We start from the raw sequence: 19,174 nt of genomic DNA on the forward strand, positions 1-19,174 counted from the left end.
ATTCCCAGAGATGAACATTACCAATCTGAAATGATCTCACAGCAAGGCATGTGGCTTTCCTGTTAACTCTTAGTACATATAGTGTCAGAGAATAAATGCAGAACTTGAACCTGATCACTGTCGGTCTCTGGCCCCTTTCATACACTGTAGCCTGAGTCCAAATGCCCGATGATTGAATTCAGTGGAATTTTCAGAATGAACTGTGTGCTTGACTATCATACCCTGAGAACTAATAAGTCATCTCTGTCCTGGAGTATTGAAATCTTGGAGGAAGATGCCTTAAACCAGATAGCTGCTGCGTTACTGATCCCAATAATGGTTTCAGTATAGTCAATATAGTTCTAAGCAAAAATTACGATCACCAAATTTGAAAGGGTGTGTTAAAATGTAAGCAGCTGGATAAATATAATGATGTTAGATGATGTGGCATGAATGAATTTTCGGAAGTCAATTACTGAAATGCCATACAAGAATTTGTATATAAAATACTGGCTGATCATGCTGGCAGTAACATATTACATGTGGATAGAGACTTGATGAAAGAGCATAGCTTCTGAATTGGTTGGTGAGATGCCACAATGATTAGCACTGCTCTTGTCTATCCGTAATACATATTAAAGACTTAGATGAAGATCTTTATGGCCAAGTGGTTAAGGCATTGGACTGGCGACCTGAATGTCGTGAGTTCGAGCCCCAGCCGAGGCAACATGTTGTGTCCTTGAGCAAGGCACTTAATCACACATTGTTCTGCGGCGACACTGGTGCCAAGCTGTATGGGTACTAATGCCCTTCCCTTGGACAACATTGGTGTCGTGGAGAGGGGAGACTTGCAGCATGGGCAACTGCTGGTCTTCCATACAACCTTGCCCAGGCCTGCACCCTGGAGAGCGAAGACTTTCCAGGCGCAGATCCATGGTCTCGCAAGACTAATGGATGCCTTTATTTTTTAGATGAAGATAGGGTGTAACATATCCAACACCGATGATAGCACAAATCTGAGTGAGAAAATGAGCTGTGAGGAGGAAAGCAAGAACCTGCAATGGACTGCAGTGAGTGGACAGGAAGATGAAGAAGGTGGCAGGTATGGAATAATGTGGGGGAAACGTGAGGTCAATCACTTTGACAAGAAGAATTGAAAGCATGAGGTTATATTTTAAATGGTGAGAAAGCGGTAAATATTCATGTTCAGACTTGGTGTGTGGTTCATGAGGCACAAAGGATAAGCATTTGATGCAGCAAAGAATTAGAAAGACAAATGATAGACCACTCCCCCCCGCCCTCTTTTTGTTACAATGACTTGGCTTACATGTTTAGTTTGTCTGGCTTTGGTAAAACCTTATTTGGTGAAAACTGCACGGTTTTCTTCTTTACATTGAAAGAAAGATAAACTTGGCTGGGAGTTAAAGTTGTGCTGGCTCACTAGATTTACGCTGGGGATGAGGGATTTGACACGTGAGCACAGGTTGTAATAGCACACAAGACTGGCGATACTGAAATGTGGATCAATGCACAAGATGCTGGAGGAACTTGGCGGCTCAGGCAGCATCAATGGAGGGAAATGAACGGTCAATGTTTTGGGTGGAGATATTTTATCTAGACTGGAAGGCAGATGGGAGATGGTTGGTACAATATGGTGAAGGGAAAGGATGGAGCAGGAGCTGGCAAGTGAGGTGCATGCAGATGGTGATAGGTAGGTGGAAGAGGGGAGAGGTGAAGGAGGCAATAGAAGCTGAGAGGTGGTAGGTAGAGGTGATAAAAAAGGGCTGCAATCTAATAGGAGTGGAAAGTGGAGTGTGGAATCAAGTGAGGAAACTGGGGAGGGTGAATGGGAACAGTGGGAGGAGTGTGTGAGTGATGGGCAGATGGAGGGTGTGCAGGAGGGGTAAGAAACAGGGTGATAGGAGTTATGGTGAGTGTAGAAAGAACTGTGTAGAGGTAAGTGGAATATTGGCCTATGCTCACTGGAGTTTACAGAGTGGGAGTCTATTTCAGTGCAACATACCGGATTCTGGGTGGGACTTGTAGGGAGTTGCTGACAGATACAGTCACACTCATCACTCTGCTGCCACTTAATTTGTTTTTAAAACAAGGTCTTTCCCACTGAAATGCTTTGATGACCAGCTAGGATACATCACCATACTTCATGGCTTTGAATATTATTAAAAAGTTTCAAACATTTGTGAATGTATTAAATGTGCACAAGCATTAAAACAATTAAAAATTGACAAAAAATAAACATACTGTTTGAAGTGATTCAACATTATTATTCTTTAACATTAAAGGTATTAAAATATAAAACAATGGAAATATATTTAATTGAATTTAAAAAATGCAAACCATGTCATATTTTCTGAGGATCTTTGACCTGAATTGATTACTTATTTTTTCTTTCCCCATGTGGTGCCTGACCTGTTTCTAACATTTTCAGTTTTAATTTCAAACTCACGTCTCTTGTTCAGAGCCATTCCTATCATAGAAGTTAATCAAATATCTAAAAACACATCAGGCCTAACCTAGCACAGATTCAGCAGGTGAGTTTCCCAGCCTAACTACTGGGAAAGCATAGCAGGATGGTGTCCCACCACTGCATTTCACAAAAGGTCCAAACACAGTCAGAATGACTGCATCATGGTTTTCTGAGGGGATTTCTGTGTTCTTGCATTAGTGTCCCTTAGAAAAGTTTATATTCATCACTCTGACTCTGCTTGCAAATGGTGTGCAACACTGGAATGAAAGAGTGAACAGTCGACGTTTTGGGCCAAGACCCTTCTTCAGGACTCCTGGCAAAGGGACTCAGCCCGGAACGCTGACTATTTACTCTTCCACAGATGCTGCCTGACCTGCTGAGTTCCTCCAGCACTTTGAGTGTGTTGCATCTACAGATTTTCTCATGACTGGGATGAAGGGGTGGATATTTAAGACTGACATGTGAATTCTCCATCTCCATGGACCATAGATTGTCATTTGTGGATTACAGACTATGTGGATGGACTGGTTGAGTGGTACAGGCAGAGGAACAGCAAGCTGTCCTTCATGGCCTGCTCCTTGGACTTAGTTCATATAGCAATTCTTTTTATTTATGGCCACAGAATTTGTTCATAAATAGGCTGATTCATAATATTTTCTAAATGTAAACTTGTGTCAAAATCTCCTCTTGTTCCTTTTCTTATAAACATTGAAAAATGCAAAATAATCCTCACAATTGCGGCAAAGGCAATATCCAGTATTGTCCAGAACTGAGCTGACTAAAAATGTCCCTTGATGCACTTCTGAGTCATATAGAGCTCTTGAGGATAGCTCAGTGTACAGGAATGTATTACGATTGGAGGGCCGGCATACAGTATATTCTACTATTATTATCCACTTACTTGTGGCTGTAATGATGAGAAAATTACCAAGGCAAATCATCATTACTCTCTGAGTTTGCCAGCAGCCTCAGGATTTCCACAAATGGATGGTTTCATACAAAATTCCCAAACTTGACTTCAGTGATCCAACCTCCTCCCCAAGCTTCTGCTTAGCAAATGCCCTGGTCCTGAAAACTAATTGTTGCATCATTTTAAAGTAACAGCTTTATGCATTTTGAAATATTTATTTACATTTCAGTATCTTTTAATTGTATCTATGTTCCAATTATTATTTAGCAGAAATTTATTTCACTGTAACTCGTACTTCCAGTTTACTGGTTTAAATTTGTGAGAACTCACGAATGCGGTTGGCTTTTCAATCAACTTAATAGTAACATGGTGGCTTGAGGCCAGGAATCCTAATGAAATGATGCTCGATAGCAAACAACATTGAGTAAGGCTACGTCCATATGATGAGATAATTAGATCTATGTGAACACCATTCTTCAAGACTATTAGCCAACAACTTTTCTTTGCTGGGGGGTGGGGAATGGTGGGGTATGAAAGCACCTGAGAGGGTGCAAAGGAAAATTACAATGACCGTGCCAGAGCTAGGAAACTATACATATGAAGAAAAACTGATTGGGCTTCAGTTGTTTTCCTTTGGAACAAAAGGGAGTAAAAGTGTACAAAATTATGAGAGGCCTAGACAGAGTGAACAGAAGAACAGATCTAGATTAAGTTCACTATCAAAAAGAGCAGAGGGATATTGAGGAAAGAAAACTTTTGAGTTGGGTCCTGTAATTCACTAATTGAAGGTAGCAAATCTCAAAAGAGGAGTTCTGTGAGGAACATCCTATAAGTCTACAGACTGAGAACAATTCCTTTTAGTTGACATGGACATAATAGGCAAATGACCTCCTTCTATGCTAAAATGTTTTGAAATGATTCAATATGACAGGTAGGTGAAAGTGTGCTGGTATAGGCCTGCTATGGTGTATCAATAGTGCAAGAGACTGAAGCTCTATTTGTGATAAAACTGTACTCACAAGAAATTTACTTTCCAGCCCGCAATGGTCACAAAATCCAGGCCCAATTGTTTAAGTCTTCAAAAATACATCAGTCATGATTTTTTTTTTGGCTTCATTATCAAGTTTCAGATGATTTGCCTGCATTAAAGTCCCTTGATCATTTGAGTTATAGCACTGGCTGAGATGCCTCTGCATTTGCACTTTATGACTTGTACAGTTCATTAGTTTCCAGTGCTGCTGGTCTAAGATCCCGGGGCCTGAGCTCTGCTGCCAGAAATGTAGTGAAGCAGGACTTCAAGACTCGTGCTGGAAAGTCTTGGGTGGCCGCTGCCAGTTCTCTCTACACAATTTTTTTTTGTATTTAGCCAGGTGATCTAATAGCTCTGGGCAGAGCAACATGGAAATCTGCTCCAGAGCAATTTTGAAATTCTTAAAACAAAGACACAAACGAACAGTGTCCAAATAGGGGAAAATAATTACTCAATCAAAATAAATTTAAATGAAACAGAATAAACTGACATGAAACAAATAGAGGACACCTGCTTGGGTGTCTTCCAAAACAACTAAAGTAACAGACCTATCTGCTGCCAAGTTACATATGCAAGGCTACAGACACATATATTATTCTGAGGTGTTTTTATCATACATCTGCTTTAGTACTTTTGGCTTGTCCACAAACTTGCATTCCCAATATCAAGAATTTTTTAATAACTCACAAAATGCTTAGACTGTTAAAGGATATATATAATTTCTATGGGGTCCATTGTAATTGGTCCGATACTGCATTCACAACTGGCATCTACAACTACCATAAAGAGGTTGCTGCTTGGAATCTGCTGGATCACAAACGACCTAATTCAAAAGCAAAAAAAAACACATTAATTAGGCATGAGTTTATAATCAAATGTATATCATCTCCTTAAACATTCATTATTATACATAATTCCAATCAGAAGCTAAAATAAAGATCGGTCATACATGCAGAGAATTTTTATGCGGAAATCTCAATTGTGCCATAGGGTGCAAAAGGTCAACAGACTTTCCAATTCCCATTTGCTGGTAACGCATATTTTGATCTGGATATTATAAATAGGGCCATAGAATAAGAAATAAAGTGCTTATGTTGAACCTTTGGCAGGAGAGGAGCAGTGCTTCAAGCTCAGCAGACTTGAGGAAGGATTGACCATTCCATTGAAGGTGCAAAACAAACCATAATGAATGAGAGATGTCAGCTATTGAGTTGAAACTGGGGAGGCTGGGTACTTGCTTGAGGTAATTAAGATCTTGCTGGATTTATGGAGGGCAAGTTGAGAGACATGATTTATGATTTCTAACAACTGCAGTTTTTAGCTGTTCAGTCTTTGGCCAGTTCTGTCTGCAGAGGCTGATGGACCTGGTGAGCTATCCCAGCATTCTCTTTTTTTTCTAGACCACCAGCAATTGCTGGTGGTCTATTACACACTTCTTGCAGCTTGTTTTACTAAAGCAACACACACAAAATGCTGGAGGAGCTCAGCAGATCAGGCAACATCTATGGACGTGAATAGATAGTTGAAGTTTTGGGCTGAGACTTCTCTTCGGGACTAAGGAATGGGGAAGACGCCGGGATAAGAAGGTGGGGGGAGGGGAAGGAGGCTAGCTGGAAGGTGATACGTGAAGCCAGGTGGGTGGGAAAAGTCAAGGGCTGGAGAAGAAGGAATGTGATAGGAGAGGAGAGTGGACCATAGGAGAAAGAGAAGGTGGAGGGGACCCAGGGAGATGTAATAGGTAGGTGAGAAAAGGTAAAAGGTCAGAGTGGGGAATAGTGGAGGGGGGGATTTGTTTTGCCAGGTGGGTGGGAAATGAGCTTGTTTTCCCCTTTTTTGTCTTTCCTCTATCTACACTTCCATGAGACAGAGTAACAGCATCTACCATAATTTTCTTTCTTGTGCCCATCAATCATCTTTCTCTGCAAGATTAAACACACCTATTTTCTAAATGTCTCCAGGATGTTGGTCATTAACATTTCTTTTCATAAATGCTATCTGACCTGGTGAATATTTCCAACATTTTCTGTTTTTATTTCAGATTTATATCATCTGCTCTTTTTAGGAAATACAGACAAATTGTTCCCATTTGCTGATGGTTCAAGGAGACGAGGACACAAATTCAATGAGGTAGGCAAAGATACTGGGGAAATGTGAGGGAAAACATTTTTTTTACTCGAAAGTGGTTAGAGTCTGAATTTCAGTTGTTGTAAAGCTTGTGAAAATATTTTCCAAGGGGAATGGGATATGCTGTTGAAGGAAATTAATTTCCAGGAATACAGGGATAAAACAGGGAAGCAGGACTGCTTGGACAGCTCTACGAGGATTCGACATGCATGCAGTAGGCCATAGCTATTCCATGAAACCCAACCATCTATAGGGAATATTTGTTACCATTCTTCCCTATGCTCCACACAGGTTTTATTAAAAATTACTGTTTCCTCATTGATGTAATTTCACTGAGTACTCCACAGTTCACTTATTGTTCGAAAACAATCAGAAAATAGGCATTTTCTTGGCGAATCAGCCACAGGTATTAAATAATGCCTCACAATTACTTTCTTGTCCTACAGGTTTAGCATTTAAAAGCAGAGTATTCTGAATAAAGATAGTAGACATTCTAAGGCATTTCAGAAACAAAATAATCTACTTATACTTACCTACAAGAATCAGACAAAGAATTTGAACAAGAGAATGAATATTACATTGAAAAGTCAGAAACTATTAAACTGATTGCAACACACACAAAACTGATAGCATTCCATCTTTTCAACATTACTGAAAGACCTATCTGCATAAAGAACTCCATTAATGTACTGTAGCAAAGTGTAAGCCTATCTTTACAGACTTCCCCTCTTTTCTTATACAATGACAATTCTTTCAGGATTTCATTACCTTGAGTTAATGGCTTTTTGTTTGTTCTCACTCAGCTATGAAGAATTAACTGCCCTAGTGATTCACAATTTGTAACGTGATTTGTATGAATCACAATATGGCAGATGTCATATTTGCAAGAGACTAATCCAATGGGTCAGAAATTCCTGCCAGTGGCAATTCTCCTGCAATTGGAGTTGATCTACATGGTAAATCCTTATGCACAGTAGCTGATCCTCTGGAGTCAACTTCCTGCAAAGTGTAGGCCTGATCCTCAATGACAAGGGGCTACACGCACACACAGCGCCTTCTGCATATAAATGCCAGGAAAGGCTCGGCCCAAGTCTCTGACGTTGAAAAATATTAAACATATATCAAGCAATTAAACCAGTTCTTAAATATTTCATTTTTTAAACTGAAGAACAGTGAAATGCCTGAATCGTTAAAGAAGTATTATCTATATGAACTTGGAAGAGGATCCTACAAAAAAAAGGATCCCCTGGTGGCCACCCATTTCAATTCTATTTCCCATTTCCATTTCAACCATTCTGCCCATGTCAGTCCATGGCTTCCTCTGTTGCCATGATGAGGCCACACTCAGCTCGGAGGAGCAACACTTTAGTCATAGTCAGTCATACTTTATTGATCCCAGGGGAAATTGGTTTTCCGTTACAGTTGCACCATAAATAATTAAATAGTAATAAAACCATAAATAGTTAAATAGTAAATGTAAATTATGCCAGGAAATAAGTCCAGGACCAGCCTATTGGCTCAGGGTGTCTGACCCTCCAAGGGAGGAGTTGTAAAGTTTGATGGCCACAGGCAGAAATGACTTCCTATGACGCTCCGTGTTGCATCTTGGTGGAATGAGTCTCTGGCTGCATGTACTCCTGTGCCCACCCAGTACGTTATGTAGTGGATGGGAGACATTGTCCAAGATGGCATGCAACTTGGACAGCATCCTCTTTTCAGACACCACCGTCAGAGAGTCCAGTTCCATCCCCACAACATCACTGGCCTTACAAATGAGTTTGTTGATTCTGTTGGTGTCTGCTACCCTCAGCTTGCTGCCCCAGCACACAACAGCAAACATGATCGCACTGGCCACCACAGACTCGTAGAACATCCTCAGCATTGTCCGGCAGATGTTAAAGGACCTCAGTCTCCTCAGGAAATAGAGACGGCTCTGACCCTTCTTGTAGACAGCCTCAGTGTTCTTTGACCAGTCCAGTTTATTGTCAATTCGTATCGCCCGGTATTTATATTCTGTCTGCGTAGCCTCCAACCTGAGGGCATGAACATCAATTTCACTAATATCTGGCAATTGCCCTCCTCCCACCTTTACCATTCCCCAGTCTTGTTTTCCTCCCTCACCTTATCTCCTTACCTGCCCGGCATCTCCCTCTGGTGCTCCTCCCCCTTCTCTTTCTTCCATGACCTTCTGTTCTCTCCTGTCAGATTCCCCCTTCTCCAACCCTTTATCTCTTTCATCAATCACCTTCCCAGTTCTTTACTTCACCCTCTCCCCCCTCCCAGTTTCACCTATCACCTGCCATTTTATACTTCTTCCTCCCCTACCCCCACCTTCCTACTCTGATTTCTCCCCTGCCTTTCCAGTGCTGATGAAGGGTTTCGGCCTGAAACATCAACTGTTTACTCTTTTCCATAGATGCTGCCTGTCCTGCTGAGTTCCTCCAGCATTTTGCGTGTATTGCTTTGAAGGAGGAGTAGACCACTTGGCTTCTCAGAACTGCTCCGCCCTTTAGTAAAATCATGGATAATCCGACAGTAATCTCAATTTCTCATTCCCATCTACCTGATGTACTTTTTCATCTCCTTCTTTATCAAGTAGCTCTTTATCTCTGCCTTAATGATACTCTGATTCCGCTATCACCTCCCTTTGAGGAAGATGATATCAAAGACACACAGCTCTCTTGAGAGATAAACAAAATGATCACCTCATTCCTGCTTTAAGTGGCCGATGCTGGATTTTTAAACAGTTATCTTCAGTTAAGATTCTCTCATAATATACTTTATTTTGCTTGCCTAAGAGAAAAAAATGACATTTTCCCATATTATGTTTCATTTGCTAGATCTTTATCCATTTACTTAACTTTTGATATCCTTTAATAATTTTTGTGTCTTTTCAAAACTTACTATCTTACTGCAATGAAATCTCAATAAGCTGCTATTACATTATTTAAAAATCCCAATGATTCCAAATCAGGTTCACTGGCGATCCCATTCTGTGCTCACTTGAAACACACTGGGGCTCTATTCCCTGTATTTCCTTGAAACCCAGTGGAGCACTTTTCCCAAAATCCTTTTAAAAATTCACCAGGGTCTCATTTTCAAAACTCTCTTTCAACTTATTGGCTTTTACTTTCCATGTTCCCTTTCAACTCACCTCGATTACTGTAAAAATGTATTACACTACTGTGTAGTTATAATGGACTGAATGTATGTTGGTATACAATAATACATATTAGGAATGCAATATTCCAAATAATTGCCAGTTGGGCACCATCGAAGTCCAGAGTGTGTCAGATTATTACAGTTTTACTGTAACTTTACGCCATGAGAAAATTCAGCAACCATATCTTCATTGGGTTTAACCACGTCATTTTGTAAATCATTCTAAGTTGAGGCCATAGATATACAGTATAGTCCTGGAATACCATTCATTATACCTTTCTAACGATGCCCTCTCCATCTCCAAATTCACTAAAATATGTAAGCACACTCAATTTATTCCAGAAAATGTAAATTAGGTGATGTTTACCATAGTAAACATTACTTAGGGAACTTCTTCACTCAGAGGGTGGTGAGAGTGTGGAACGAGCTGCCAGTAGAATTGGTGGATGTGGTTTCAATTTCAACACTTAAGATAAATTTGGATAGTACATGAACGGAAGGCTATAGTCCAGGTGCACGTCAATGGGACTAGACAGTTTAATATTTTGCCATGGATTAGATGGGCCAAAGGGCCTGTTTCTGTGCTGTATTTTTCTATGACTCTATGATTCTATTCTGTCATAGCCATTCCTCTACAATTCCTTTAATGGAGGCTCTGTTCCCAGGCCAGATCCAAACTGGGACAGCCTTTTCAAACAAATTCCCTAGTGTAAGTCTGGGAATCAATAGCAACTTGGAGAGTTCAACGTTGGAGCACAGACTGGAAAGGTTAGCAAACAGCTGCTAACAAGTTTGGGACTTCTGTATTCACATGTGAGTGTGCAGAAATAAGTAACCTGATGGATCATGGAATTGCTGGCACATTCCCACAAAATTGTGGCCAATGTTTCATACCTTATGAGGCTACAGCAAGGACTAATATTAACAACAATATTTACCATGCATAGACACCCTACAGGGTTAAGTGCTGAACAGGTATAATAATGTCAAACCCAGAAATTAGACAATTTCAACTCCAATAGCATAAGCAATAAATCTTCAGATATTTTCCTGTTAAATTCTACTACTGTAGATTCATGAATCAAAGCTATTGAAAATTGAAAGAAGATACATTTTGGCATTTAACCTTAGGAAATGGAAATAGCCTACAGTGAAATGTAACAAATTCAAGTGTAGAATTACAGTATAATATTCCCATTCACTCCAATATAATAGCTCCGTTTCAAGTATAAAAAGCTTTGTTAAATAAACTTAGGAGTATATTAGATTTCAACCCTTCCAATACTGTACCTGGATCTCATGTGACAATGGTCATCTATCAAAATTGCATATAAGTACATATTATGTCCTTGCTTATTTGTAGAAAAATGAAAAAAAAACCAAAATTTTGCATTTTACATGATAGTTATTAAATGTACGTAGCATGCCTTTACATACAACTTTCTGAGCTTTATCGATGGAGACGTAGAATGCAGAAGCAGCAAAGTCATACAAAAACTATATTAAACATTGGCTTGGCTTCATCCAGCATACATGCTGTGAATTTATCTGGTTACTTCCTCATATGAAGTATTGGAAAAGGATTGACGGCATTGGAGATGATATGGAGGGGGTTCACAAGAGTGGATCCTGGCATGTGAGACTGCAGTTAGAAGGACAAATTGGAGAGACTGGGATTGAAAATAAAAAATTGGGAGATCTAATAGAAGTATATAAAATGTCAAGGAACCTGGATGGAGTAGGTAGTGGGAAATTGTTCCTGCTGGTGGAAAGGTTGAGGGCAAGAAGTCACAGAAAAAAAAATTAAGAGTGCACGCGAAAAATAATTTTTGTGTAAGTGTAGTTTGACTCTGGAATGCACTATCTGCAAAAATGGTGAAATCAAGTTGCGTTGTTGCGTCCAAGATAAAACTCAAAAAGTAAATGGCGAAGAAAATCTTGCAAAGTCATTGAAAACGGGTCAGTGCATGGTGGTTCTGGTAGAGAGCCAGTGCAAACTCAATGGGCTGAATGGCCTATTTTGTGCTATGATTGTATGGCTTAATCTGAGGGCAATGCTGAATTCTTCCCCCACCCCGCCCCCGTTCTTCAGTTTCTGACTTCCCACACATTTAAATTGAAAATAACAAATGTAAGCAGAATCTGCTGGAGTAACCTGATCTCACAACCCAATGCACCAGGCAGATGCTGTCCTTGTCATGTTTAGTGCATGTGACTGAGAACAAATTTCTACCCCACTGACATCACTGCATCCTGATTTAAGTTTACTTTTGTTTCATTTTGGAAGATTTCATGGGAAAAGAGTGTTATGGAAATTTTGCTTACATAACTAAGCCTTCTATAAACTCCAATTCCTATAAGCAAATCCCCCTCCTCTTCCCTCTAAGCCTCCCGCTCTCCAGCCCCCACCATTCCTTAGCATCAAATCTACATCCTCACATCACTCTGTTGAATTTTGGCCTGAAGAGCACAGTCGTCCTGGGAACGGAAAAGAAGCACAAGGTGGCCCAATGGCTGAGGTAAGATCAAAACATCTTTGTAACTTCTCCCCTTTCTTTCCAGTCCCGATGAAGGGTCTCAACCCAAAATGCCGACTGTCTACTCTTTTCCACAGATGCTGTCTGGCCCGCTGAGTTCCTCCAACATTTTGTTGCTTGGATTTTCAGCATGTGCAGATTTTCTCATGTTTGCAACTTATAACTTATTTTCAAGATTCAAGAATGTTTAATGTCATTTTCAGTACACAAGTGTAAAGGAGAATGAAATAGTTGTTACTCTGGATCCGATGCAGCACATAAAAACAGAATAAAATAAAGAACCTAATGATAAAATCACAATAAATATAAATACATAAGATAGCTTACATGCATACTTCATTGCATGTCCATAAAGTGATGCTAGGCACAGAAGCCTCTTGCTGGATATGGAGCAACCGAGAGGATTTGGGCTGGAAGTCAGGAGCAGATGGGCTGTGACTTGGCCACCACTGTTGACCTGCCAACTGGTGGTTAAGGGTTGAAACACACTATGAAGGTTGGGCACCACCTGGTGACATCTGCCCCTGGCCAAAGGCTATGGGTACCTCTTCAGGTAACTGAAGAGAGCACCCCAGTGTATGATGCATGCAAGTCTGTACATAAGGTAACTCTGACAGGAAATGATACAGAAGCGATGGTGTTGGGTGTAATGGGGTAGGTCAGTGGAAGGTGAATCAGCCTTACTGCTTGAGGAGAGAAACTGTTTTTGAGTCTGGTAGTCCTGGCGCAGATGCTACTGTATGTAGCCTCCTTCCTAATGGGAGTGAGACAAACAGTCCATGAATGGGGTGGGTGGGATCCTTCATGATGTCTCTGGCCTTTTTCCGGCAACTTTCTGTTTACACGTCCTTGGTGGTGGGTAAGCTGGTGCAAGTGATGCATTGAGAAGTTTTGATAAGCCCTTGTAAAGCCTTCCTGTCCGCTACAGTGTATTTTTTGTGCCATGTGGTGATGCAGCATGTTAGGTGTTATGCATTAATGTATATTTTGACCCTTACAGCTTGCTGTCAAGCTTCCCTGTGCGTTACATACTGAGGATAATGTGAGAGGGCATTCTGGGTAGAGGCAAAGCAAACAGCTGCACGTTCTGTTTCTCACCTCCCCGTCTCTTAAGTGTGTTATTCTTGGCCACCCGGCTTCCCAGTACCACAACATAGCAACTGGCGATGAGGTGACAGTTCCTCATGGTATTTATTGCTTTGTTTCCTTCGGCAAGCAAAGTCTGTAGGCAATGCTAGAGGTGTACTGCTGTGCAATGTGGGTGAGCGAAAAGAAAACATGAAGTGCAGTGAGTGAGGGATCCAAGTAGAGAGAACGGGAATGGGATGGTTAAATACAACAAATAAAAGTGGAAAAGAGAGACCGTTAAGACTAGTGAACTTTTCTGGAATGTAAATGTCTTTGAAAATGGCGACAATGTTTGCAAGTATGGGGCTGTATGCGGAAACAACAGAGCAGTGGAGCTCATATTCTGGAAGATGTGAATATTTTGTACTGGCAAATCAAATCTCAGATGGTATACATGTTACAACATTTCTCACTGTGATGGGTGCAAAAATGTTTAATTTACTATGCAGTGTAGTTCAACCTGCAAAACCTGACGATAAGCCTTATAAGGACATAGTTAAAGTCTTAAAGGACCATTATTCACCTCAACCTTTAATTATTGCTGGAGGTTTATATTTCATAAAATGAATCAAGAGGAAGGTGAGTCTAGTTCACAGTTTGTGGCAGTGCTGAAGCAATTGTCCAAACACTGTGATTTTGGGCTGTCATTAAATGACACATTACATGATAGATTTGTATGTGATGTGCGTAGTAAAGCAATTCAGAAACATTTGCTTACAGAAGACAGACTAACATTGCAGAAGGCGATTGAGAATCATACACCAATGGAGATGGCAGCTAAAGAAATACAACTATTAGGTGCATCTTCCCAAGTTCATAAAGTTTCTACTGACTTTAAGAATAAGACACCCATTGGCAATCAATGTTAGCATTGTGGCAAAACAGGACATTCAGCAAAAGAATGCTGGTGTAAGGATTTAGATTGCTGAAGCTATGGCAAAAAGGGACACATTGAATACAACTATAAACGTGAAAAGATACTGTCAACCAAAAACACTGTAATAAAGAAATGTGACTTATGGAGAAACAGAAAGGAATGTGTGAAGAAAATGGAGCATAGTGAGGTCAGACTGAGTGACTCTCATTCTGTGGTTAAAACTCTGCATACTTTATCTGTTTCAAGACACAAACATGGCTCTTGGATGACCCTGTGGTTGCACGGAGCCACAGTGAGGATGCAGGTGGACATGGGTGCTGCAGTATCTCTAGTTCAGCAGCTGGTCTGTGTTTGGGAAGAGTGAGAAATCTTTAAAATAAGCAGGGAGGTATATGTTATGTTTTCACATATATTTTGACCCTTAACACCAACAGCATTCCAAACCAAATTGAGTCCTTAGATCCAAATCCGTGGAGCAGTCCAGAGTAGGCCCAAAGCCTCAGTATTCAGTTCATATTATCAGGGTAAATCACCGCAAAGTTCGGGGCCAGTCTCACAGTCTTCATGTCACAGAGAGAGGAGCCCCCAGACTATCTGGGCCGGTGCTTAAATTGTCCAGACCTTGCATTAGGACCTGGCCCCGCACAGTGATTTTCACTTCGGGTCTAGATTTCTCTGCTGGAGGAGCCGTTCTTGACATCTCCAAATCGGCTCGGCGCCCAAAGTGATCCAGCCTTGCCCAACCCCCTGCCATCCAATCATTTAGATTGTCCAAACGGCGTCCTGTACCTCTCATTAGGACTCGGGCCTCGCCAAGGCCTCCTTTCAGCCCTTCAGCCTCCTCAGAAAGTAGAGGCATTGGTGAGCTTTCTTGATCATGCACGATGTGTTCTGGGACCATAAGAAATTGTGTGAGATGTGCACTCCTGGGAGTTTTAAACTGCTCATAATTCCCACTGCTATGCCACCAATGTATACAGGGATGTGATTTGTGCAAGGACAGTAAATCATCTCCTTTGTCTTGTGACATTGAGGAAGAGGTTATTTGCCTGGCAGCAGGCTAAGTTTTTCCAGTTCTAATGAAAGGTTCTCAGCCTGAAAAAAAATAATTATCCCTGACTCTTGCTCTCTACATTGTTGCTACCATTGTTTAATACCACCGGACTAGACATGCCCAGGCATCATCCCTGAAGAAGATGGCAGAGTTTGTCATCCAAACGCTAGTTATAATTGATACCTGTGTCTGGCTGGAAGCCTGAGAAGAGTTTAGTCATCATATATGCCGGGAAAGCACTAGATCCTTTTTCATTTTAGATTTCCTGTAGTGTAATGTTTTGCCTTTGGGTTAAATCATATCCTAGGTTTACCAGTCTCTGATATTCACAAATATTCAAAATATCTCAAAAGTAAAAAATAATCTTGATAATGTCTTAGGTTATAAATAATCAGTGGCAAATAATCAAAGAACTTAAATATATTTAATTTAACCCAACTAAATTTGGAATGGAAGGAAATTATTTTGCATATATGCTTCTCCTTGCATCTGTTTTATCACATTAAAATAAAAGTATTGACTGAACTTTCAGCAGACAGATCATCCAGCCTAAAACCCTGGGAAAGTTTGTGCTCTCCATGGAGTCCAAAAGTGGACATTGTTTTCTGAAGAATATTTTATGCTTAGGACTTCAGCCTTTGATTGGGAGCCTTGAATGTCCGCACATATAGTTTTGTATGTAAAAGCAAGCATTAAGCAGAAGACCTGAATGTTTGTTTTAATATAATAATGACACTGCATCTCAATGAACTATTGTGATGAGCACTTAAGGGAACTAGCAGCCAACTTGTCAAGTATACAATTGCTCTAGTGCAGACACCTTGTTTCATTGGTCAAGAGAAACAACACATTACAGAGTGACTAGACTCAAAAATCATTTGAATGCCTCTGGGATGTCCTGAGATCACAAAAGATTATAAATCAGTAGATTTTTCCTTTTCCCTCCTCTAATGGAATTCAATATACCAAATATTTATTGAAAGAGTAAGTTTTGATCCAGTTAGGAAAATGTTTTAGTTTATTGACAGAATACATTGTGTAGGTAATTTGGACATTTTGTAGGCAAAAAAGATGAATTTAGTTGGGCACTTAATTAGTTCAGAACAACATTGGACTATTCTATTTTCTATGTTCAAAATTATTATATTCGCTGCACATGAACTTCTGTAAATTTGGCAGGAGGTTTCTAAAGGATATAAGATATTTACCAAGGACAGATTTTATTGGTTTCTGCTAAAAATCTTTGGTGACTTTTGTCAGATAATAATATGGAGATGGTCTTGCATTTATGAGACCGAATGAGATCCTAAAGTGGTGGTGAAGGCTATTCACTTCTGTTAGGAATTAAGACAGAGCAATTAGCACTTGTCAAGATTCCACAAGCACTGACACTTTGATAAACTTCTTACAGTTGTTGTTTGGGCGATAATTATTGACAATGGGGAAAACTCGTATTATTTCTTCAAAAATGCTCTGTGGTCAACTGGAAGGACAAAAGGGCAATCATGTCATAGAATGTGAGTCCCACCATTGCAGAGTTTGCTCAGCATAGTACTGGAGCATCAGTCTGAATACTGTGCTCGAATCTGGAAGTGAGCTTGAACTGATGCCCTACTGACTCAAAGTGAAGATTACTAACACTAAGCCAAGACTGACACATGCATAATATACACAGATATTCTCACAACCTCTCCCCAAATGTAGTAATCCTGTCAAGGGATTCCTTTAATATGTTCCAGTTCAATAAAAAAAAAGCACACTGAAATCAAATAGAACATCAGTATCAGAAATAACAAGGCGGTGTAGAAATTCTGCTCCCATGTCTCTGCCAATGTAGTTCTTGACTAGTTGCCAGGAAGTATAAAAGGGGTTGCCAGGTGGAAACATGAACAGATTTTCCCTTCCCCCACTGGAAAACTAATTATTGAGCTCAGCCAGGATATGAACGCAACAAAATGGGGGATTACACTTGTAATCCTCTATATTATGCAATGTTCAGGAAATCTGCCATTCTTCACTGGCCTGAATATTAACATGACTTCCAATCAAAGCAATGTGATTCCTTTTAAATGTCCTAGCAAGCACTAAGATGTCTTCTTCTTCTTAAACCCATCACCCCTACAGGGATATAGGGTCGCTGAGAGCAGCTCACCACAGTCCTCTGTCCTGGGCCAGTCTTTCAGCCTTTCAGGGTGTAGCCCATTGAAGATCCCTCCTCTCCCAGGGATGAGGTATTAGGAGCGTCTGTTGGCGTTTCTGCAGCGCTGGGTTTTTATGGGATGGGGTTGGCAGCCCCATTCTCACACTCCTGCTTTTGCAGCTGGACTTGGGACCGTCCGATGTGGAGTTTGCATTCAGCTGTACCAGTTACAAATAACTAAATACTCTTAGAAGGTCCTCTGGTTACTCACTGAATTCTGATATGAAAAAGATATACCCAAATACATTAACTCTACAAGGTCCACCAGTATTACTTCCAGGTGCTTAAATTCTGTGAAATGTTGCACAACTAGTCAAGCAAAACAGCCCATGTAGTCATAATCACAAAACCATACCTTTTAGTGCACATCCCAGGAGCGCCATTTCCTTCTCGAGTGTGCCTTGCCCGACTCGCGGGATAAATCTGGCAGAAGCGCTAGAGGCGAGAGGTACTCGTTCAGGAGGAACTTGCATGGGAGTCTTCTATATTGACTCCTGACCGCTCAGTGGAATAGATTTGAAACAAATCCAGGAGATCATAACTGTATTTCATAAGCTATGACAGTGTTCCTCCACAATTTGTAAATTTATATCGGCATATCATTGATATAACTGAATAGAATAGATACAAAAAAGGCTTAAAGTGCTGGCAACATCTCAGCTGCAGGGCTGAAGACTTGTGCTCTGGAACCAATTAAGCCATTTTGATACATCAGCATTAGTGACATCTGTACTCAAAGCAGAAAACCTACCAGATGTACTCAAAAATCCAATACGGCCAATGCTATCCCATTAGTCTACACCATTGATCACCTCTAGTGGTACCATGCTAGTGGTGATATTAACACAGCAGCAGTTTTTTCTCACCAATGCCCAGCTTGGATTCCGCAGGAACCACTTATCTCCAGACCTCATTACAGCCATGGCTCCAGTACAAGTCTTCTCCAGAAGTAAGTAGCTCTTGACAGCAAGGAAGCATCCTATTAAATATTGCAACATGAAGCCCAGTAAAATTGAAGTCAATGGGAATCAGGAGGACATTAATAGTTTGATGTCACTGAGGTGGAAATAACATCTCCGCCTTGCTGACAATCAACACTGGCGCATCACAGGGATGTGTACTTACCCACTGCTCTAGCCTCCCTGCACCCATGACTGTGTGGCTAGGCGTAGCTTAAATGTCATCTACAAGTTTGCTGATGATACAACCATTGTTGGGAGAATCTCAGATGGTGACGAGAGGGCATACAGGAGCGAGATATGCTAACTAGCAGAGTGGTGTCCCAGCAACAACCTTGTACTCAATGTCAGTAAGACGAAGAGCCAATTATGGACTTCAGCAAAGGTAAGATGAGGGAACACATACCAATCCTCATAGAGGGATCAGAAGTGGAGGGAGCAAGCAATTTCAAATTCCTGGGTGTCAATATCGCTGAGAACCTTACCTGGTTGCAACAAATTGATGCAGCTATAAACAAGGCAGGACAGTGGCTATATTTCATTAGGAGTTTGAGGATATTTGGTTTGTCATCTAAAACACTCAAAAACCTCTACAGGTGTACCGTGGAGAGTATTCTCACCGGCTGCATCGTCGTCTGGTGAGGGGGTGGAGGGCTACTGCACAGGATTGAAGTAAGTTGCAGAAAGTTGTAAAATTAGTCAGCTCCATCATGGGTACTAGCTCCA

The 19,174-nt window shown here is 40.7% G+C and overlaps 1 protein-coding gene across 5 annotated transcripts in view; it reads right to left on the minus strand.

The window, feature by feature from the left end:
* Positions 1-19,174, minus strand: part of cacna2d3a (calcium channel, voltage-dependent, alpha 2/delta subunit 3a) — an 892,602-nt gene that overhangs the window by 7,451 nt on the left and 865,977 nt on the right. For all 5 annotated transcript variants that reach the window (XM_063068081.1, XM_063068079.1, XM_063068080.1 and 2 more), the window contains one exon: positions 5,118-5,230. In XM_063068081.1, the coding sequence (XP_062924151.1) occupies positions 5,118-5,230 (113 nt within the window). The remainder of the gene's footprint in view (positions 1-5,117; positions 5,231-19,174) is intronic.

This window comes from Mobula hypostoma, chromosome 15, assembly GCF_963921235.1.
Source record: "Mobula hypostoma chromosome 15, sMobHyp1.1, whole genome shotgun sequence".
NCBI lineage: Eukaryota > Metazoa > Chordata > Chondrichthyes > Myliobatiformes > Myliobatidae > Mobula > Mobula hypostoma.